At 48.5% G+C, this 16528-nt stretch overlaps 1 protein-coding gene across 1 annotated transcript in view; it reads left to right on the top strand.

Annotated features, from left to right (window-relative positions):
* The first annotated feature begins 580 nt into the window (after nucleotides 1–580).
* Nucleotides 581–16528, top strand: part of LOC144153499 (gastric triacylglycerol lipase-like) — a 38444-nt gene continuing 22496 nt past the window's right edge. The window contains exon 1 of the mRNA XM_077685135.1: nucleotides 581–660. Within this exon, the coding sequence (XP_077541261.1) occupies nucleotides 586–660 (75 nt within the window). The 5' untranslated portion in view covers nucleotides 581–585. The remainder of the gene's footprint in view (nucleotides 661–16528) is intronic.

Raw genomic sequence — 16528 nt, 5'->3', positions numbered from 1 at the left:
CTCCCCCTCAGGCGTTACGTTTACTCTCTTTGAGTTAGCAGTGACATTGGCTTCCTGTCATTCGTCGTTTAGGCAATCAGCATCCGTGTTTCACTGCAATTATTTCCATTTATTTTGTTTGCTAGCCGAACTGTCCGCAGAATCGATCCTACAACGTGTACCAACGGTGTCAGGAATATTGCAGGCCGATTGATCGCGTGTCACTGAAAGGGCATTAGGCTGAGCCAGGTAGCATGTTGTAACTCTGCTTGTACTCTGTCTGGCAACGTCGCCAGCATTGCGAAGGCACCTATTCCTGCTTTTCCACAAGCAGCTGCTCTCTCCACCGATTTTCTCCTATTTGTAGTGTTGTGCTCTTTCGCTCCCTCTCTTGGCTCCACTGGTGTTGCTTGTGCAGTGCCAGATCGACCACTAAACTTTGCCAATGGGCCCAATCCAAACTAAACGCACTCAAATATTGAATCTCTCAGTGTGTATAGAGGGTATAACTTTATCAATGTTCCAAACTAAACAGGCTACGTTGACGCTCATGGTACTGTGGCGTTTTTGCTCAGGTATTCCGTGTTGGCGCCAGTGATCCTGCTGATGCTTCCCAATGCTGGACCTGTATGCACATGCGCAGGGATGCTGCCAAGAGATCCTGATGCCGATAAGACAATTGTGAATGCTTTCTCCTAATCTCGTCTTTACCAGTACACTCCCACAATCCTCGACTGACTATGAACTCAGAAGCACTGATATTTTACCAGGAGTACACGCAATTTAGGGGCAGTATATTGTGTCTTGCTTGCGCTTAACTGCAGATTCGGGTTTATTTATTTTCCACACGAAAGGATGAGGCGTCGGAAAAAATGCTTCAATACTGAAATTTGACAGACTTCCAAATAAATGGCAGCATTGCGAGTGGGTGCAAAAGGAAAATAGAACACAATAACTACTTCTGCCCTCTTCGATAGTATATTTTCAAATGTGTGCAACTTATTTTTGCTGCTTTACATTCCCGCCCCCGCAGTGTCAACTACGGCTGGCTCATGCGTAGCGTCAGAAAGCTTGTTAACACTGTTAGGTACATTACTGTGACACTGGCCTGATTTCGACGCGCTCCCACTGCTCCTATCAAACGAAAATACTAGATTATCAAATATTTTCGAAGTTACCACCAAGGTTAGACAGTTTTTTGTATAGATGATAGACTTCTTGTTAACCATAAAGGGACCGTAGAGCACTTACCTTCGACTATCCCGTATGCATATTGGCGTTACGTCTCTTGTCCCGGCAATCTCATCCCCAAGACATAAAAATCCGCCCAGTATCACTGTAGGTGTACGAGATGAAAAATGGCGCATAATCGTTCCCTCTTAACTCGAGTTTCGGCTACGCGAGGTAGGCCGTGCGCTCTCCCTCATAGAGATGGGCGGCTCGTGGCATTCTATTTGGCGGCTCTTTATATGTTACAGACCGAAAAGGTTTCTCTTGTATTTGCCACCGGGGAGTAGTCTATTTCTGGTCTGGTGTGAAAAAAAGGAGGCATTGCTTTCTGCTCCCAAGGGAGAGCTCACGCTGGAAGGGAATTTTTGAAGCAATGCAGGCTTGTTGCCGTGTGCTCTCATTCGAAGTGAATGATTGAATTCGTCCCTCCAATTCCCACCGCTCTCGAAACACACAAAAAACGCCAAAACTACGTACAGGTTAAGGTTTATAAGATGTTAGTGCAAAGCGCCGACGACAGCGGATCGTCAGAAGTGCGAGAAATAAACAATGCCTTCGTTCAGCAACAGCCCATAAAACAGCCACCGCTGTAACGACGGAATTACAACAGTGCATAATGAAGGAATAGTGTAATCTAAACGTCCCTAAAGTTCGTTTGCATGGTCAAAACGTGCCTTAGGGTTCCTTTAAGCAAGAATCATTTGATGGCAAGCGAGGCCACAAGGCAGCTAGGGGTGAACCTTATGAGGCTAGCTTGCCAAAGAGAATACATCGCAGTTTTTATACGTAAATTGGCGCTATGTGAAGGGGAAAATCTGCTGAATGCAATCTACCACCGCACGGAAAGAACTTCACTGTAGGATTCTGGAAAGTCTACGCTTGTTGATGGGAGCAATTCAGTACCCAGGCTAGAGCAGGCTCCACGAAAGTCGTTCACACAAGTAGCTCATGAGGCCTTTACAAAACATGTGGAAAGACTATTGTCCACCGGATTCCCAAAATCCGTCGTAACGATGGTGGTGGAAGGTCTACTTGGAGAACTGAAGTGCAGTGCCAAATGAAAAAGAGCGCACAACATAAAGTTGTACCATGTGTACACAGTTTTGCACATTGAGAAGAAGGTTGCCCGTCGGCATGGTGTCGCGGTGGTCATCTCGGAGCCGAACAAACGTCCGCGGATTTTTCCGTGCACGACAAAATGGACAGCCCAACATGGCAGGATTCTTCAAGAAGGCTGCGGCGCCGTATTTGTGGTTTGTGCAAAAAAGTTGTTTACGACATACCGTTGCCGTGGGGAAAGTCGTATATTAGGCAAACTGGCCAGTGCCTTAATGGCCAGCTAAGGGAGCATGCGGAAAATTCAAATAAAGTTGATGTCGCCCATCTTTGGTCCCACTTCGAAACTTACAACCATTTTACCAGCGAAAAACGGAGAGGAACCTACAGAGAAGTAGACGGGGCACACGCTAAACTTCAAGTGAACATATTTTACTTGAGACATGCAATACCCAGGCAGCACAGGACCTTTCGGCCTAACTTAAGCCGGTGTACATTAGCCGGTGATTTTCTGTCCGGCCTATTTCCGGCAACCGTGTTCGGGCCGTGTCCAAATGTGGGCCTTTTGGCCGTTCACAGCCGTACTCTCATGGCTGTAGAACGGCCAGTGTCCGCCGGCCAGTCGACCGGCTTACATTCATACGGCCATGCCACCCGTGTGCGGCCGAAGTACGGCCACCGGAGGACAGCCGAGATGCGATCGTCGAACTCCAGCCGGACTACAGCTGCCGGAAGTTCGGCCTTGCTACGGGCATTGGAGTTCAGCCACAGTACGTTAACTGTACACTGAGGCCGGTAGATGACCACTGCATGAAGCGCAAGCAGATGACTCAGTCGCGTTGTGCAGCAGCACAAACCAACAATTTTGGGTCCACTGCACCCACAACAAAATGAGCCTGCGCGCCACCACGAGCCGTCCACCCTTCAGCACAGTCTTGCTTAATTATCAGCATCAGTTGATACCAAAATTAATTTAGTAAACAGTGCTCACAAATGATCGTTCCTTTATTGCTGGACCTCTTTTACTGTCGGATACAGAAAGTGTTCATTTCTTTGCAGAGCTGGAATAGATGTAATGTCAAAGTCTTGATATCTTCTCTGGGGCGGATAACCTGTAATAAACGGGGAAGGAGGGGGAGAGGAGGACGGAAGGCGCACACTTTAGTGGGTTGAATTTCACAAAGATGAATTGCACCGCTTTTAGCCAAGTTTTTTAGGATAATATTTTTGAACACTTTGATGCTATGACTAAATACATGTAAACTATTTTTACAGCAGTTGCTTGACCAGTTTTGTATTATATAAAACAGGCACGAATGCCTTTACGAAGCGTTTTGGTACTCCACAAAACACTCAGGAGCATTCAATATCCTTTCCTTCATACAAAGAGTGTGTCCAGTTTTTGCCCATTTTTCTTGCAAAGAAATTTTCTACTCGATCAACTTTTCTGATGATCTTTCACAGGGCTGCTCCTAGGCGAGATAAAACAGGTACTTTCATTTTCAATCTATTTTTCATGTTCTTTTCATTAGTTACGTGCACACCATTTAATAGTCCAAAAGACCCTAATTTTTCTCTAATGTCGTACCACGTTAAAAAAATGGCAGCATCTCCACTCCGTGGATGATGGTGAGGGTGCTGTGTACGGGGACTCGAAATGACTTCCAAGTTGCGCCCCGAATGACATGCGGTTTGCGCAACGACCGTCACTCGATTTGAGCCGTGAGAATTGTACCTTGATTATTCCCGAAATGAATTTGCAACTCACGGCTCAAATCGAATTTCGGTTTAATTTCGATTGATGGTGCTGTGCGTGTGCGTACGGATGCACGCGGGCGGATATTGCGCGGTGCTAAGGTACTCTACACCGAAACATTCTAGACGCGTGGCGGATGACGCCCTGCTTCAGGTGGCTGCAGTTGTATCCCTCTGTTTTCACGCAAGGAAAGGCGTAAGACTAGAGGCTCATAATTTTTTTCAAACCAATAACATAGCAATGGCAGTTTTCATGCAGCAAACCTTACATTCTGCAACAAATAAAACAATAAATGTTTCATTGTTCAGGTTGAAGGCGTAAGTTCTCAACCCGTCGGAGGCGAACTTGCGGCTCAACAAGTTTATTTATTTATTTATTTATTTATTTATTTATTTATTTATTTATTTATTTATTTATTTATTTATTTATTTATTTATTTATTTATTTAGTTAGTTTGTTTACTTCATAGCTGCTTTGCCTTTGCAAGGATTACAGTAGTGAGATACATCATTATCAGCATTTATTTTTCCCTTAAAGGCCCCTTTCGGGGTATTACATAAGGGGGGGGGGGCAAGATCAGTAAGGAAGCTCATAAAACCTGGTTATAAAACACACGATTGACACACAGAAGCACAAAAGGCACATTTTTAACATTTGGGCGGTAATGACACATAAACATACAAAGGGCATATTTCCACTTTTTAAGCGGTAATGGCTATACAAAGAAAGTTTGAAGATAAGCATTGCAGCGAATTAGGTACATAGTGTTGGTTCTATAAGCGATTGCACAACGAAGAAAAGAAAATAGGTCTGTAGGTGCGAAGAAATTGGTTATCTGCTCCAGAAATTTCTTTGAATCGCGCTCATTTGCGTTTGCAGTGGATAGGGCATCCCAAGCCTTAATTGCAGCTGGTAAGAAAGATTTGTTAAAGGAATTAGTGGTGCCAAGTAAGCGCTGTAGGCTGTGGGTGTTAAAAAGGCGCCGCGAAGAAAGGTTTGGTGGTATCAGGAGTGTGGTGTGGAGGTCTGGGGAACTAAAGAAAAGTGAATGGAAGAAACAAAGTCGAGCGATCTTGCGCCGGAGTATCAGTTTGGGGATTCCAAGGGATACTTTGATGTAGCTGATGCTGTGGTGAGGGCTATATTTGGAAGCGATAAAGCGAGCGGCGCGGTTCTGCACAGTTTCGAGGGAGTTGATTAGGTACGCTTGGTGAGGGTTCCAGACACTAAGCATCAAATATGAGACCAAATAACAGAATAATTCTGCAAAGTGTGGTGAAAATTGTCATTATAAACACTGGATGCAATCATATGTGGAAGATAATTACACTCTCGTATTGATCTAAGATAAAGTGAATCGCGCAAGGCATCACCTTTCAAGGAAAGTTAATAATTTGCTTTAAGCTAACGGTCCCAATTTGGAATATGTAAAATGGCGCTTAGATAGGCTTCTCCCCTTCTATTCCAGTTTTCAAATGATAGATATTACGAAAACATTTCAACTTGAGGCTTAGTCTGTGATCTTTCACGTCTTACTTGTTAAGTTTACTTTTACTTTCCATCATGCTAAGTTGACAGTGCCAATTACCTAATACTAGTCCGCTGACATATTCGGTATGTTTTAGAGCGTATCAACCAGCTCTTTGTTGATAGTGCATGAGCTCCGGCGTACAGACGCATACCTTTATTCGGCTGTATGCCGCTTGCCGAAAGGATGTCGTACAACCTGAGACTTTATGTAGGCAGGTCTCCTCTTGAATACCGGTTGCCAAATATTCTTCGGCCTTTCCCTTGCCGTAATTTGGCCGAGGACCGCTGGAAAAATGAAAAACGTACATTCTGGGGCCGTACGTCGGCCGGTGTCCTTTATAACACCGGTTGCCCGAAAAAAACGAATATTTTGCCGCCGGAGGCGCGGTTCACCGTTGAAAGAGCGAATGCGCTGCATCCGCGCTGCGGCAGGTCTCCTTTGGAACACCAACAGCCGCAAGAATATGGATATTCTGTGGCCGCTCGCTTGCCGTGCTTCGGCTGAACACCGCTTCCCGAAGGAAACACGGATGCCCTAAACCTGTACTTCGGCTGTTGTCTTTCTCAACATCGGCCAGCCGAAAGTGAACTGAATATGGCAGCCGGCTAGCTGCCGTTGTGCGTCCGAACACGGGCGGACGCAGAAATACCAAAGCGCCGGTTGCCGAATTATTGGCCGTTCAACGCATGATCAGTGGCTGCCAGAACCTGGATGCTGGCCGGGCATGCCAGAAAGCGGCCATAGACGGGCCGGTCTTGGGACACACTTTCTGTGCCGCCTGGGATAAGAAAACGCTGACAGGGCTAAAAATTTGATAACACCTACAAATGATAAAAATGATAAGAAACAATCTACAGTCATAGATGCATACCGCCCACACGGCCAAGCTAAGTCCCGCGCATGCGCCCAGGCTAGAGTGCATGCGCGGGACGTAGCTTCACCCTCTGGGTGGTACGCATCTATCACCGAGATTGTTTTTTATCATTTTTTTATCAGTTGTAAGTGTTATCATCTTCTTAGTCCGGTCTGTTAGCATTTTCATATATTACATGTCTTAAGTAAAAGATGCTCAGTTGAACTCTAGCGAGTGTCCCGTCTACTTCTTTCTAGGTCCCTGTCTGGCTTTTGCTGGTAAAAGGGTTCTTAGGGGTGCGCGAACATCAAAATTTTCGAATACCAATAAAATACGAATATCTAGCTTCGAATATCGAATCGAAAATGGAATAATTAAGGGGTTGACGTCGATTTCGCGATCAAGTTTATTTCTTTGTGGATTTTGATGAAACTTAGCACAGCAGCTGGAAATGCGTCTGTGATAATACCATAAAATATTCAAAGTAATATTTTGGAAACTTTTATATTTAAAAATATTCTTTCTGGTCACTTTGTACCGAGCTTATTAAAGATAATAGAAATAAAGTGCTCTAAAAGTACAGGACGAAGAGAAGACACACCCCACAGCTCAGTGCGTCTTATTCTGCTCGCCCTGCTTTTTAGCGCAATTTTATTTCCAATGTGTCAGACCAATTAGCCTGTCAGAGTGATTTTTATAAAACACATAATATAAAACTTGTTCGGAGTGCTTTGCATTCCAAAATGAACAAACGAGGTCGTGACAGTCTTATATCTTTTATTAAAACACGATTTTTTTAGTTTTAGGTTTTTTTAGAGAATGTACAACAGGCATACAGACCTTCAACTATTTCAATAAAAAATTCACAAAAAGCACACCGGAAAAACCAAGACTGTCACGACCTAAACTGTTCATCAAGGAATGTAACGCAAAGAACGGAATCAAGATAGACCGAACGGTCACGCAGAAGTCACTGGAACAAGCCACGTAGGTAGCAAAAAAAACTTTAGAGAAAAGGGCTTAGTTTCGTCGTTGGATTTCATTCATCAAAAGTCGCTAGGGTCGTAACCTTTCGTGTCCTTTTGAACACGCTGCTTCTGGAATGCCGTGCCTTGAAATTGGAGGGTTTCGCAGCTTTTGTCTTTGCATAAAACTCCTCAGTGAAGAGTACATAGCCCGTGGCACAGTATTTTGCAGACCAAAACAGGGGGGGGGGGGTACTGCTTTCAATGCAAAGTACGGTAGCTGGCTGCTTGTATTGCGCTGGACAACTTGCCTCCCCAGTGTTTTGACCATGATAACAAGTGAAGCACTGTTTTTTTTATTTTACTTAAATTTGAAAACGGAGTTTTACTTCTTTTATGCTCAACTATAACGTTGCTTGGAGCAGCAGTTTACGTGCAGGTGTTGATTTCAAAATTTTACATGCCACAAGGATACAAATGAGCTGCTTTGAAGATTGGTATAGTATTCTGAATAACTCCAACTTCAATACATGCATATTTTTAGTACTCTTGAAATAAACGGCATCCAATGTTCTTCGCACCACAGCCAATATGCACCAAACTATCGTATTAATAATTCCCCTACAAAAATGAATTTGCTAAATTCTACGACAGTAAAGTATATTATTAACGCCGTCAAGACGTTTTTAATCCACCCGCCGCGGCGGCTCAGTGGCTAAGGCGTTTCGCTGCTGAGCACAAGGTCGCAGGTTCGATTCCCGGCCGCGGCGGCCGCTTTTCTGATGGAGGCGAAAAGCAAAAACGCCCGTGTGTACGAGATTTCGGCGCACGTTAAAGATCCCCAGGTGGTCAAAATTAATCAGGAGCCCTCCACTACGGCGCGCCTCATCGCCTGCGTTGCGTCGGCGCGTTACCCTACAATCAATCACGTTTTTAATCCGAACTAAACCCTGTTTCCGTGATTACTCGAAGTGCATGGGAAACGTTGCGCAAGAAAGCGATGTGGCTCGCCCGCATCGTGGCGCTCATATACCGCACATATCATACTTTTTTTTTTATCCCTGCATCGCCCGTCACGTCACTCGTAAGATTAAATCTAACGTCACAGCATTAATGGATTCGCCACCAGGGGGCCGACACAGTAGGACGTGCACTGTTTCGGCTTCCGCTTTTTGTCTTTCAAGACGCGACTGCTGTCCAACGACCACGACGCCACACGGAGCAAGGGATTCCTGACGTCCAGAGGAATCGCAGGACAGCGGAATTGCCCCCCAGGACAATCGGGGGGCGAAACTACAGCCGCCTGAACGACCGACCACGCCGGCTCGCTGCTAGGCCTCACCGTCAGGCCTAGCGAGCACAGCAGTTCTCCCGCCACGACGGCGCAGCCCGACCATGCAAGCCTCACAGCTGCACTCACAACCGACTCCGCTCGTGCTAGGAGACGAAAATGCCGCTCGAGAAGGCGATTCTCGGCCTCCCCAAGCTACAACAGTCGACTGCGCCGCGCAAGCAGAACCACCGCCCTCAACAAGCGCCGCACCGATGGAATATGACGCCCTAAGCGGCCGCGCCATCCACCCACCAAACCCATGGCTACAAGTCGTATCCTCCCGCAACAAAAGCAAGCGCACCGACAAACAGGCAAGCATTACCACTTCTCCAAAGCCTACTCCGCCGACGCGCGCCATTCCGCCGCCACGCATTCCTGCTAACCACTATGTCACAGTCTTCCGGCCACTCAACGGCCTCCGCGTTCATGATTGGACCAACCAAGAGCTTTCCCAGGCGCTCATTCTGGCCAGCGGGATTCCAGAAAAACAGTTCCGAGCTTTAATTACTACCCAAGTGCAACCGGCAAACAATCTCTTCGTCATCGGTACACCTGACCCCTACGTCGCTGACAGGCTCTCACAACTGACAAGCATCCCTCTCCGCAACGTCAACTATGACATCACCGCCTACATGAAGCCTCCACCGGGCACGTCCCGTGGTGTCATTCACGGCCTGCCGGACGACATCACTCCGGAGAAGCTCCTGGAATACACCGAGAACAATCGCCCGTACCTCATCCACGCTAGGCTAATGGGCCGTACCAAATCAGCCCTCCTCACATTCAACGGCACACGCGTCCCATACTATGTAAAAGTGAACTGTGAGCTCATACGCTGCCGTCCATATCGACGCACCATTCAAGTTTGCAAGCGGTGCGGAGACGTCGGCCACCGCCAAGACATCTGCCCGCATCCGGAAAAGCCCCATTGCCCGGTCTGCGGCCTCTCGGACCCCCAGGAAGACCACCTCTGCACACCCCGTTGCAAACTCTGCGAAGAACCTCACGTCACGGCGGGGAAAGACTGCCCAAGGCGACATCTCCCGACACCTGCAACAACGAAGCCCAAGCAATCCTCTGTCCAGCAAAAGAAGCAACAACCCAAGTTTTACGACAACGAGTATCCAGCTCTACCACCCGTCCCCACAACCACCCGGCCTAAGGACTGCCCGATAACCCCACCACAGGTGAGCTGGTCAGACGCAGTTTCAAATGCTCCCACTGCTCGCAGGTCCCATGATTTCCCACCTCCCTCACAACCAGACCACACGTCCCCCTCCTATTCCCACGCTCTAACTCAACTCCAACAACAACAAAAAGAGTTTCAACGCCAACTAACAGAAATTACGACGAAAACTAACGCTATCATCACGTCTCCCCTTCCGTGTCCACCAACCAACACACTCGAACCCGCGAAAATCCACGCTGTAATTGACGACAAAATCGCACAGATTGTGAAGAAAATTACTGACTCGCACGCAGCAAACATCGCTCCCCTCTGCGAAAGCCTCAAAGGGCTCGCCGAGCGGCAAAATAAGCTAGAAAAATCCATCCAAAGCCTCTACGAAACTATTCACTCTAGCCACCCTTCAAAAAAGATGAAACATCACCCTTACCATGACTAAGGACAGTAGCGATGCAATCACCGTTTACCAATGGAACTGTCGCTCCTTGAATAGCAAACGAAGTCAACTGGCCCTCCTCGCTGCATGTTCATTTCCGGACATTATTGCACTTCAAGAAACGAATACCCCGACTCCACGCCTTCCATAGTACGCCGCATTCACATAGGACGCGCAACATCGGACAGCTATCTTTGTTCACAACGCGCTTGCCGCCCAACCGCACCAGCTGAGCCAAGAAATACCCAACACATTTGTGGAACTCATATCTGCACAACCCTCCTGTCCAAGTACATACATACTTAACATATACAGCCCTCCCAACGGTAGTCTTCACGCAATTGACGCCTTAATCCACGAAGCCACACAGAAGACGAAAAACGAGCCTTTCCTCCTGGTTGGTGACTTCAATGCCCCGCACTATGCATGGGGGTACGTGCACGCCTCAAAAAAAGGAACGCAATTACTGCACGCCACACAAAACCACCACCTTACGCTTCAAAACGATCTCACCGTTCCGACCAGAATTGGCAACAGCGTAAACCGAGATACTATCCCCGACCTGAGTTTCACGAGAAATTGCCGAAATGTGCAATGGTTATGCCTGCCGGAAACATTAGGGAGCGACCATCACATTATCTCTCTGCGGCTATACATGAAGAAGAAAACCACAAAAATAGGAGTAGCCAAACTAACAAACTGGTCCGCTTTCCGCGAGGATATCACCCCGCTCCCGCCCATACAAACAGACCTAACCGAATGGGCACAGGCATTGGAGCAGCGGGTGCAAAAATACACGCAAGAAATCGCTCTTACTGAGGACACGCCAGCTGCAGACACACATCTCCTAAACATATGGGAAGCGCGAAGGAGCTTGACAAAGAGATGGAAGCACCAGAAACACAATAGAACGCTTAAGAAACGTATGGCCCTCCTCAAACAACAAGCGCAAGAATATGCCGTCACCTTACAAAGACAAAATTGGCACTCGTTCTGTGACAAACTCAAAGGCACCCTAAGCACCAAAAAAGCCTGGCACCTTCTTCGCCATCTCCTGGACAGCTCCGGCTCTCGGACTCAAGTCAACCACAAGATACAGCAACTAATAAGAAACTGTGACCTCCACCACAGAGAGCTACTTCGAACTATCCGCAACAACCTGTTTGGAACTCCCACAACCCAGCCAGCTCCCCCAACACTGTGTTACACAGGCCGACCAAATCAAGGACTTGATGTTCCTTTCACATTTCAAGAACTGCAATCAATCCTTGCTAATCTCACTCGGAACACCACACCCGGCAGGGATCGAATCACTAACCGCATTCTTCGCAACCTGGATCACGAAACACTGGAATCGATACTTGAGCTCTTCATTTGCCATTGGGACGAGGGCACGCTACCGGCACAGTGGAGGCGCTCTGATATAACGCTTGTTAAGAAAGGGGCGGGCGAAGAGAAGCAGAGAGGCAGGAGGCCACCGTTCCGAGCAGTTTCTTCTTCTTCTCTTTATTCCTCTACCTCTTTTTCTACATTCTCCCCACACCAGAAGATGGAGGTCCCATTTCTAGGAAATGAAGTGTCTGCACCGGTCTCTTAATTATCTTCCCATCCTGCGTCTTCAAGCTACAGGCCCGAGTGAGCCCGTCTCGTCCAGGAAAAACTGTAACACGGCCCTGCAACCAAAGGCTCCTGGGGGTGCCAGTTGCCTCCACCAAGACCACGTCCCCAACTTGTAAACTTCGGTTGGACGCACTTGGATGATGATGAAAGGACCTCAGCTCAAGGATATACTCTCTTCTCCAGCGATTCCACAAGTGGTCCAAAAGCTTCTTCCGGTACCGAAGCTTGCTAATTGTGGTTTCACGTGTCACCTGGTTGATGTAGGAGTCGTCCTCATTGCCTGGGCCAGGTATGCTCAGCAAGGAAGTTCCAATGAGAAAGTGCGCAGGGCATATAGGCGAGGGCTCCTCCGCACTGGTGTACGTATAAGTAAGAGGCCTTGAATTGATGACAGCTTCTACTTCTGTAAGAAGCGTGGTCAGCTCCTCTGCGCTCAGGCTCGTCTTTCCAAGCACCTTCCGCAAGGCTGACTTTACGGAGCGAATCAGCGTCTCCCACCAACCTCCCCACCACGGCGCTGCTGGGACTATGAATTTCCACTTAATCCGGTTGGTGGCGAGAAATGAGGATAATGGAGAGGTGCCCATTATCCTCCGTGCCTCTTTGATATCTCTTGAAGCTCTTCTGAATGCGAGCGCGTTGTCGGAGTACAAAGTGCACGGTACCCCTCGGCGCGCCAGGAACCGAGAGCGAGAAGGAAAGCGTCCGAAGAGAGTCCGGTTGTTAACTCCAGGTGCACAGCTCTTGTGGTAGAGCACGTGAACAGCAATACATAAGTCTTTGAAGTAGTTGCGCCCGGGGTGTTTTTCACGTAAAGTGGACCGGCGAAGTCGAGTCCAGTTACCTCAAATGGTTTGGAAGCCAGTAGTCTGTCCTCAGGCAGCGGAGCATGTTGTACGTTAACAGGTCTGCTGCTGAATCGTTTACAGAGGAAGCAAGCACGAATCACCTTCTTCGCCTCCTGCCGAGCATGAATAACCCAAAAACGTTGACGTAACTCGGCCATAGTGCTCGCTACGCCACCATGAAATACACGACAGTGGGCTTCAACAGCCATTAACCTTGTGAAGGCATGCCGCTTGGGTAGTACGACCGGATGCTTTTCCTCGTAGGCAGCTTTCATTCCCTGAAGACGACCACTTAGACGAAGAACTCGGTTGTTGTCGAAAAATGGGTGGAGGTTATGCAGGACAGATTGTTTGTCGACACAATGGCCACATCGACGTTGCCCGATCTCTCGGCCGAAAACTTCATTTTGGGTATGCCGTATCCAGAAAATCTCGGCCCTGTCCATCTCCTCGGCGGTGATCGACGCAGGAAACGACCTTTGCGTACGTCGACAACGTTCCATGAACCTGAAGACCTGTGCTGTGATACGCAGCAGCTTTTGCAGACTGCTAAATCTCTCGAGGCATAAAATGGGCACTGAATTTCCCTGTGTCTGAAGAAGCACCCCTGCAAACTGAGAGACCTTATCACCCGGCTGTGGGGGCACCATCTGCTCCCCGCAAGCGTCTTTTAATCTGCTTGGGTCAGTAGGCCAGTCAGAACGCGGTTTCGGCAGCCATTCTGGGCCTCTCCACCATATTCGACTCTCACGTAGAGTAGTCGCCGACACACCTCTCGTCAACAAATCTGCAGGGTTATCTTCACCTGGGCAATATATCCAGTCCTCTGGTTTGGTTACAGTTGTAATTTCAAGTATTCGGTTCCGGACAAACTGGTTTTGTTTGTTCAGATGCCCTCGGATCCAGTTGAGTACGGTTGTAGAATCCGTCCACATGACAACGCTCAGCGACAACGTATCCCACGATGTTCGCAGGTATTTCACCATTCTCGTTCCTACCACTGCGCCCATCAGTTCCAGTTTCGGAAGAGTCAAGGCTTTCATCGGTGCCACTCGAGATTTGGCCATAATCAAGGAAGTGACAACATGATCATTGGTGTCTGAAGCCTTGAGGTATGCGCACGCTCCATATGCTTTCAAGCTGGCGTCTACGGAAACATGAATGTCAGCAGCTTTCACTACTGTGTCAAGCCCATGTCTCACGCACCGTGGGATCCTAATCGAAACCAGCTGGAGTAAATCGGCGCACCAGGCTTTCCACAACATAGCTACATCGGTGGGTAGCTCAGCATCCCATGACACCTGCCTCATCCACAATTGTTGAAACAGGATCTTAGCTGTGACAGCAAATGGCGCGAGAACTCCAAGTGGATCGAAGATCCTGGCCGCCGTCTTCAGCAAAGAACGCTTCGAGTTAGATGTGACCGAAGCCAAGTACTGGGTTACTGCTTTGGGCGATAAGTCAAAACAATCACGCTCTGTATTCCAAAGCATTTCCAGCACGGTCCCAGAAGTTGATGCTCCGTCAACGTTTTCCTCTTTCTGGTCAAAAACCTTCTGAAGCTGCTTGTTATTAGTTTTCCATTTACGAAGATTCATAGCAGCTTTACTCATTATAGATTTCGATCTCTCGTAAACGTCCAACCCTTCGTTGTATGCGTCCGCTCCTATGAGTAAGTCATCCACGTAAAACGACTTCTTCAGTTTTCTGGCGAAGTCATGGTCGTCCTCGCTCGCCGTATCCAGATGATGGTGGATAGTGGCCATGAGCAGAAAGGGACTTGAGGTTGAGCCGAATGGCACTCTCGTCATTCTCTATTCGACCATCTTTTCCGAGGAACTGGTGGGAATGTTCTCAAACCAGAGAAATCTGAAAGCGTCCCGATCCGTTTCTTGCACTTCGATTTGAAGGAATGCCTTTTCTATGTCCGAGTTTATAGCTATGGGATACCACCTGAACCGCAGCAGAACCTGAAGTAACTCTGGGTTGAGGTTCGTTCCTTTGTCGAGACAGTCATTGAGGGATGGTACACCTTGTGAATGCGAGGACGCGTCAAAAACAACTCGCAGCTTGGTTGTCAGTGACTCCTCGCGCACGACCTCGCGATGCGGCATGTAGTAAACCACCCGATCGTCAGGAACTACTTTGGGTACGACTTCAGCATGGTTGAGCAACACGTACTGCCTGATCACTGTGTCGTACCTCTGAAGCAGCCCTTCTTGGTGAGAAAGTCGCTTTACTAATCTCTGCAGCCGGTTCAGTGCGATGTCACGATTGTCCGTCAAGGAATTCTTCCAGCCTTCTTTCCAGGGGAGTGCAACAGTGTACCTTCCCTTGTTCTTCTGAATTGTTTGTTTAAACTGTACCAGGCAATCAGTAGATTGTTCGCTCGAGTCCGCTATGCCCATTGATTCCAGTTGCCAGAAAGCCTGCAAGAGCTCTGACGCGGATTCGTCCTCCGTGACGCTGCTCACCCTCAGAACGCAGACCATGAGGTGAGTTCCCCCATCTAGGAATGCCTTCTGCCGAGACGGACCTTGAAGCGTCCACCCAAAAATAGTGTTTATCGCCGCCACGCCTTCGATATCCGGGCTCCGAATAACTTCTCCCGTTAGCAAACGCCAAAGGTAGTCGGATCCAATGAGCAGACCGAGGCCGGGCTCTGAATCTACTCCTATGAACATCTGCTGGTCAGCAAAGACCTTGCCCTGCCTTCGCAGATCTTCTGCGAAAGAGATATCAGCTGATGGTGCTGATACATCTTGGCAGATGACAGGTACCACTATCGCTTCGATGGAGTGGACATCTGTAGCGTGTTGACTCCGAAGGGGAACTTGAACGACTTTTCGCTTCTGCGCACACGGAGTAGAAGCATTGCCGAACGTGTTGAATGCGACCGTCGTCTCGTTCACAACCTTCAAACGCAGCTTGGTTGCGAGGTCTTCGGTGATGAACGACCTCTGGCTTCCGCCGTCGAGTATACCTCGAACGAGTCGGCTCCTCCCGTCGTGGCTCAACCATGCTCGGAACGTCTGAAGGTACACCCCATTGTCTTTAGAACGATCGTTCGACTGTTCGTTGCTGCTCTCTCCAGACGCTTGAACCGGGGCCGATACGCAGACCGTTGTTCCCGGTGCACCCTCGGTTGCATTATTGCCTTTGAACGAAGGGTCACACATGGTGGTTGCATGCCTCCCGTGGCACGACGCGCAACTCAATCTGGCCCTGCAGTTTCTCGCTTGGTGACCCTTGGTCGTGCACCTAAAACATCTTCTGTCCCTTGCGAGATGCTCTTTCTTAGTAGCCAGCGAGAGGTCGGCGGTGCATGAACGCGTGCTGCGCTTCTGGGAATGGCAAAAGAAGCACTCCTCCTTTCGGTCTTTGCGGGCAGTGACGTGTAATGCCGACGCCGTGAAGGGGCAACTTCGCTGCTTCTCTGGTCGGTTGCCAGCAACTTGTCGCTGGGGCAACTCGCAGCACTGCTCGCGGCTCTCTAGCTCCATCCTCACAAACGTGAGCAGCTCTTTCAATTCATCGTCCGCTTCAGCTGTCACTGCCAATGAGCGGGCTGGGAGTGCCTCGTCTGCTGGGGAAGGGTTCAGCTCTCCCGATGAATTGGCTGGAGGAGGGCCGTACCCTGGGGAGGAGGTCAGCTCTCGATGCCGCTTCTCTTTAGTAAAATTCAGCACAATATCGTGCGGGAGCGCGTGCTGCAAGATATCTACGAGCATGGCA

This window comes from Haemaphysalis longicornis, unplaced genomic scaffold, assembly GCF_048455015.1.
Source record: "Haemaphysalis longicornis isolate Haplotype H1 unplaced genomic scaffold, Haemaphysalis longicornis Haplotype H1 scaffold_9, whole genome shotgun sequence".
Taxonomy (NCBI): domain Eukaryota; kingdom Metazoa; phylum Arthropoda; class Arachnida; order Ixodida; family Ixodidae; genus Haemaphysalis; species Haemaphysalis longicornis.
This window is presented reverse-complemented; position numbering and strand designations above follow the sequence as displayed.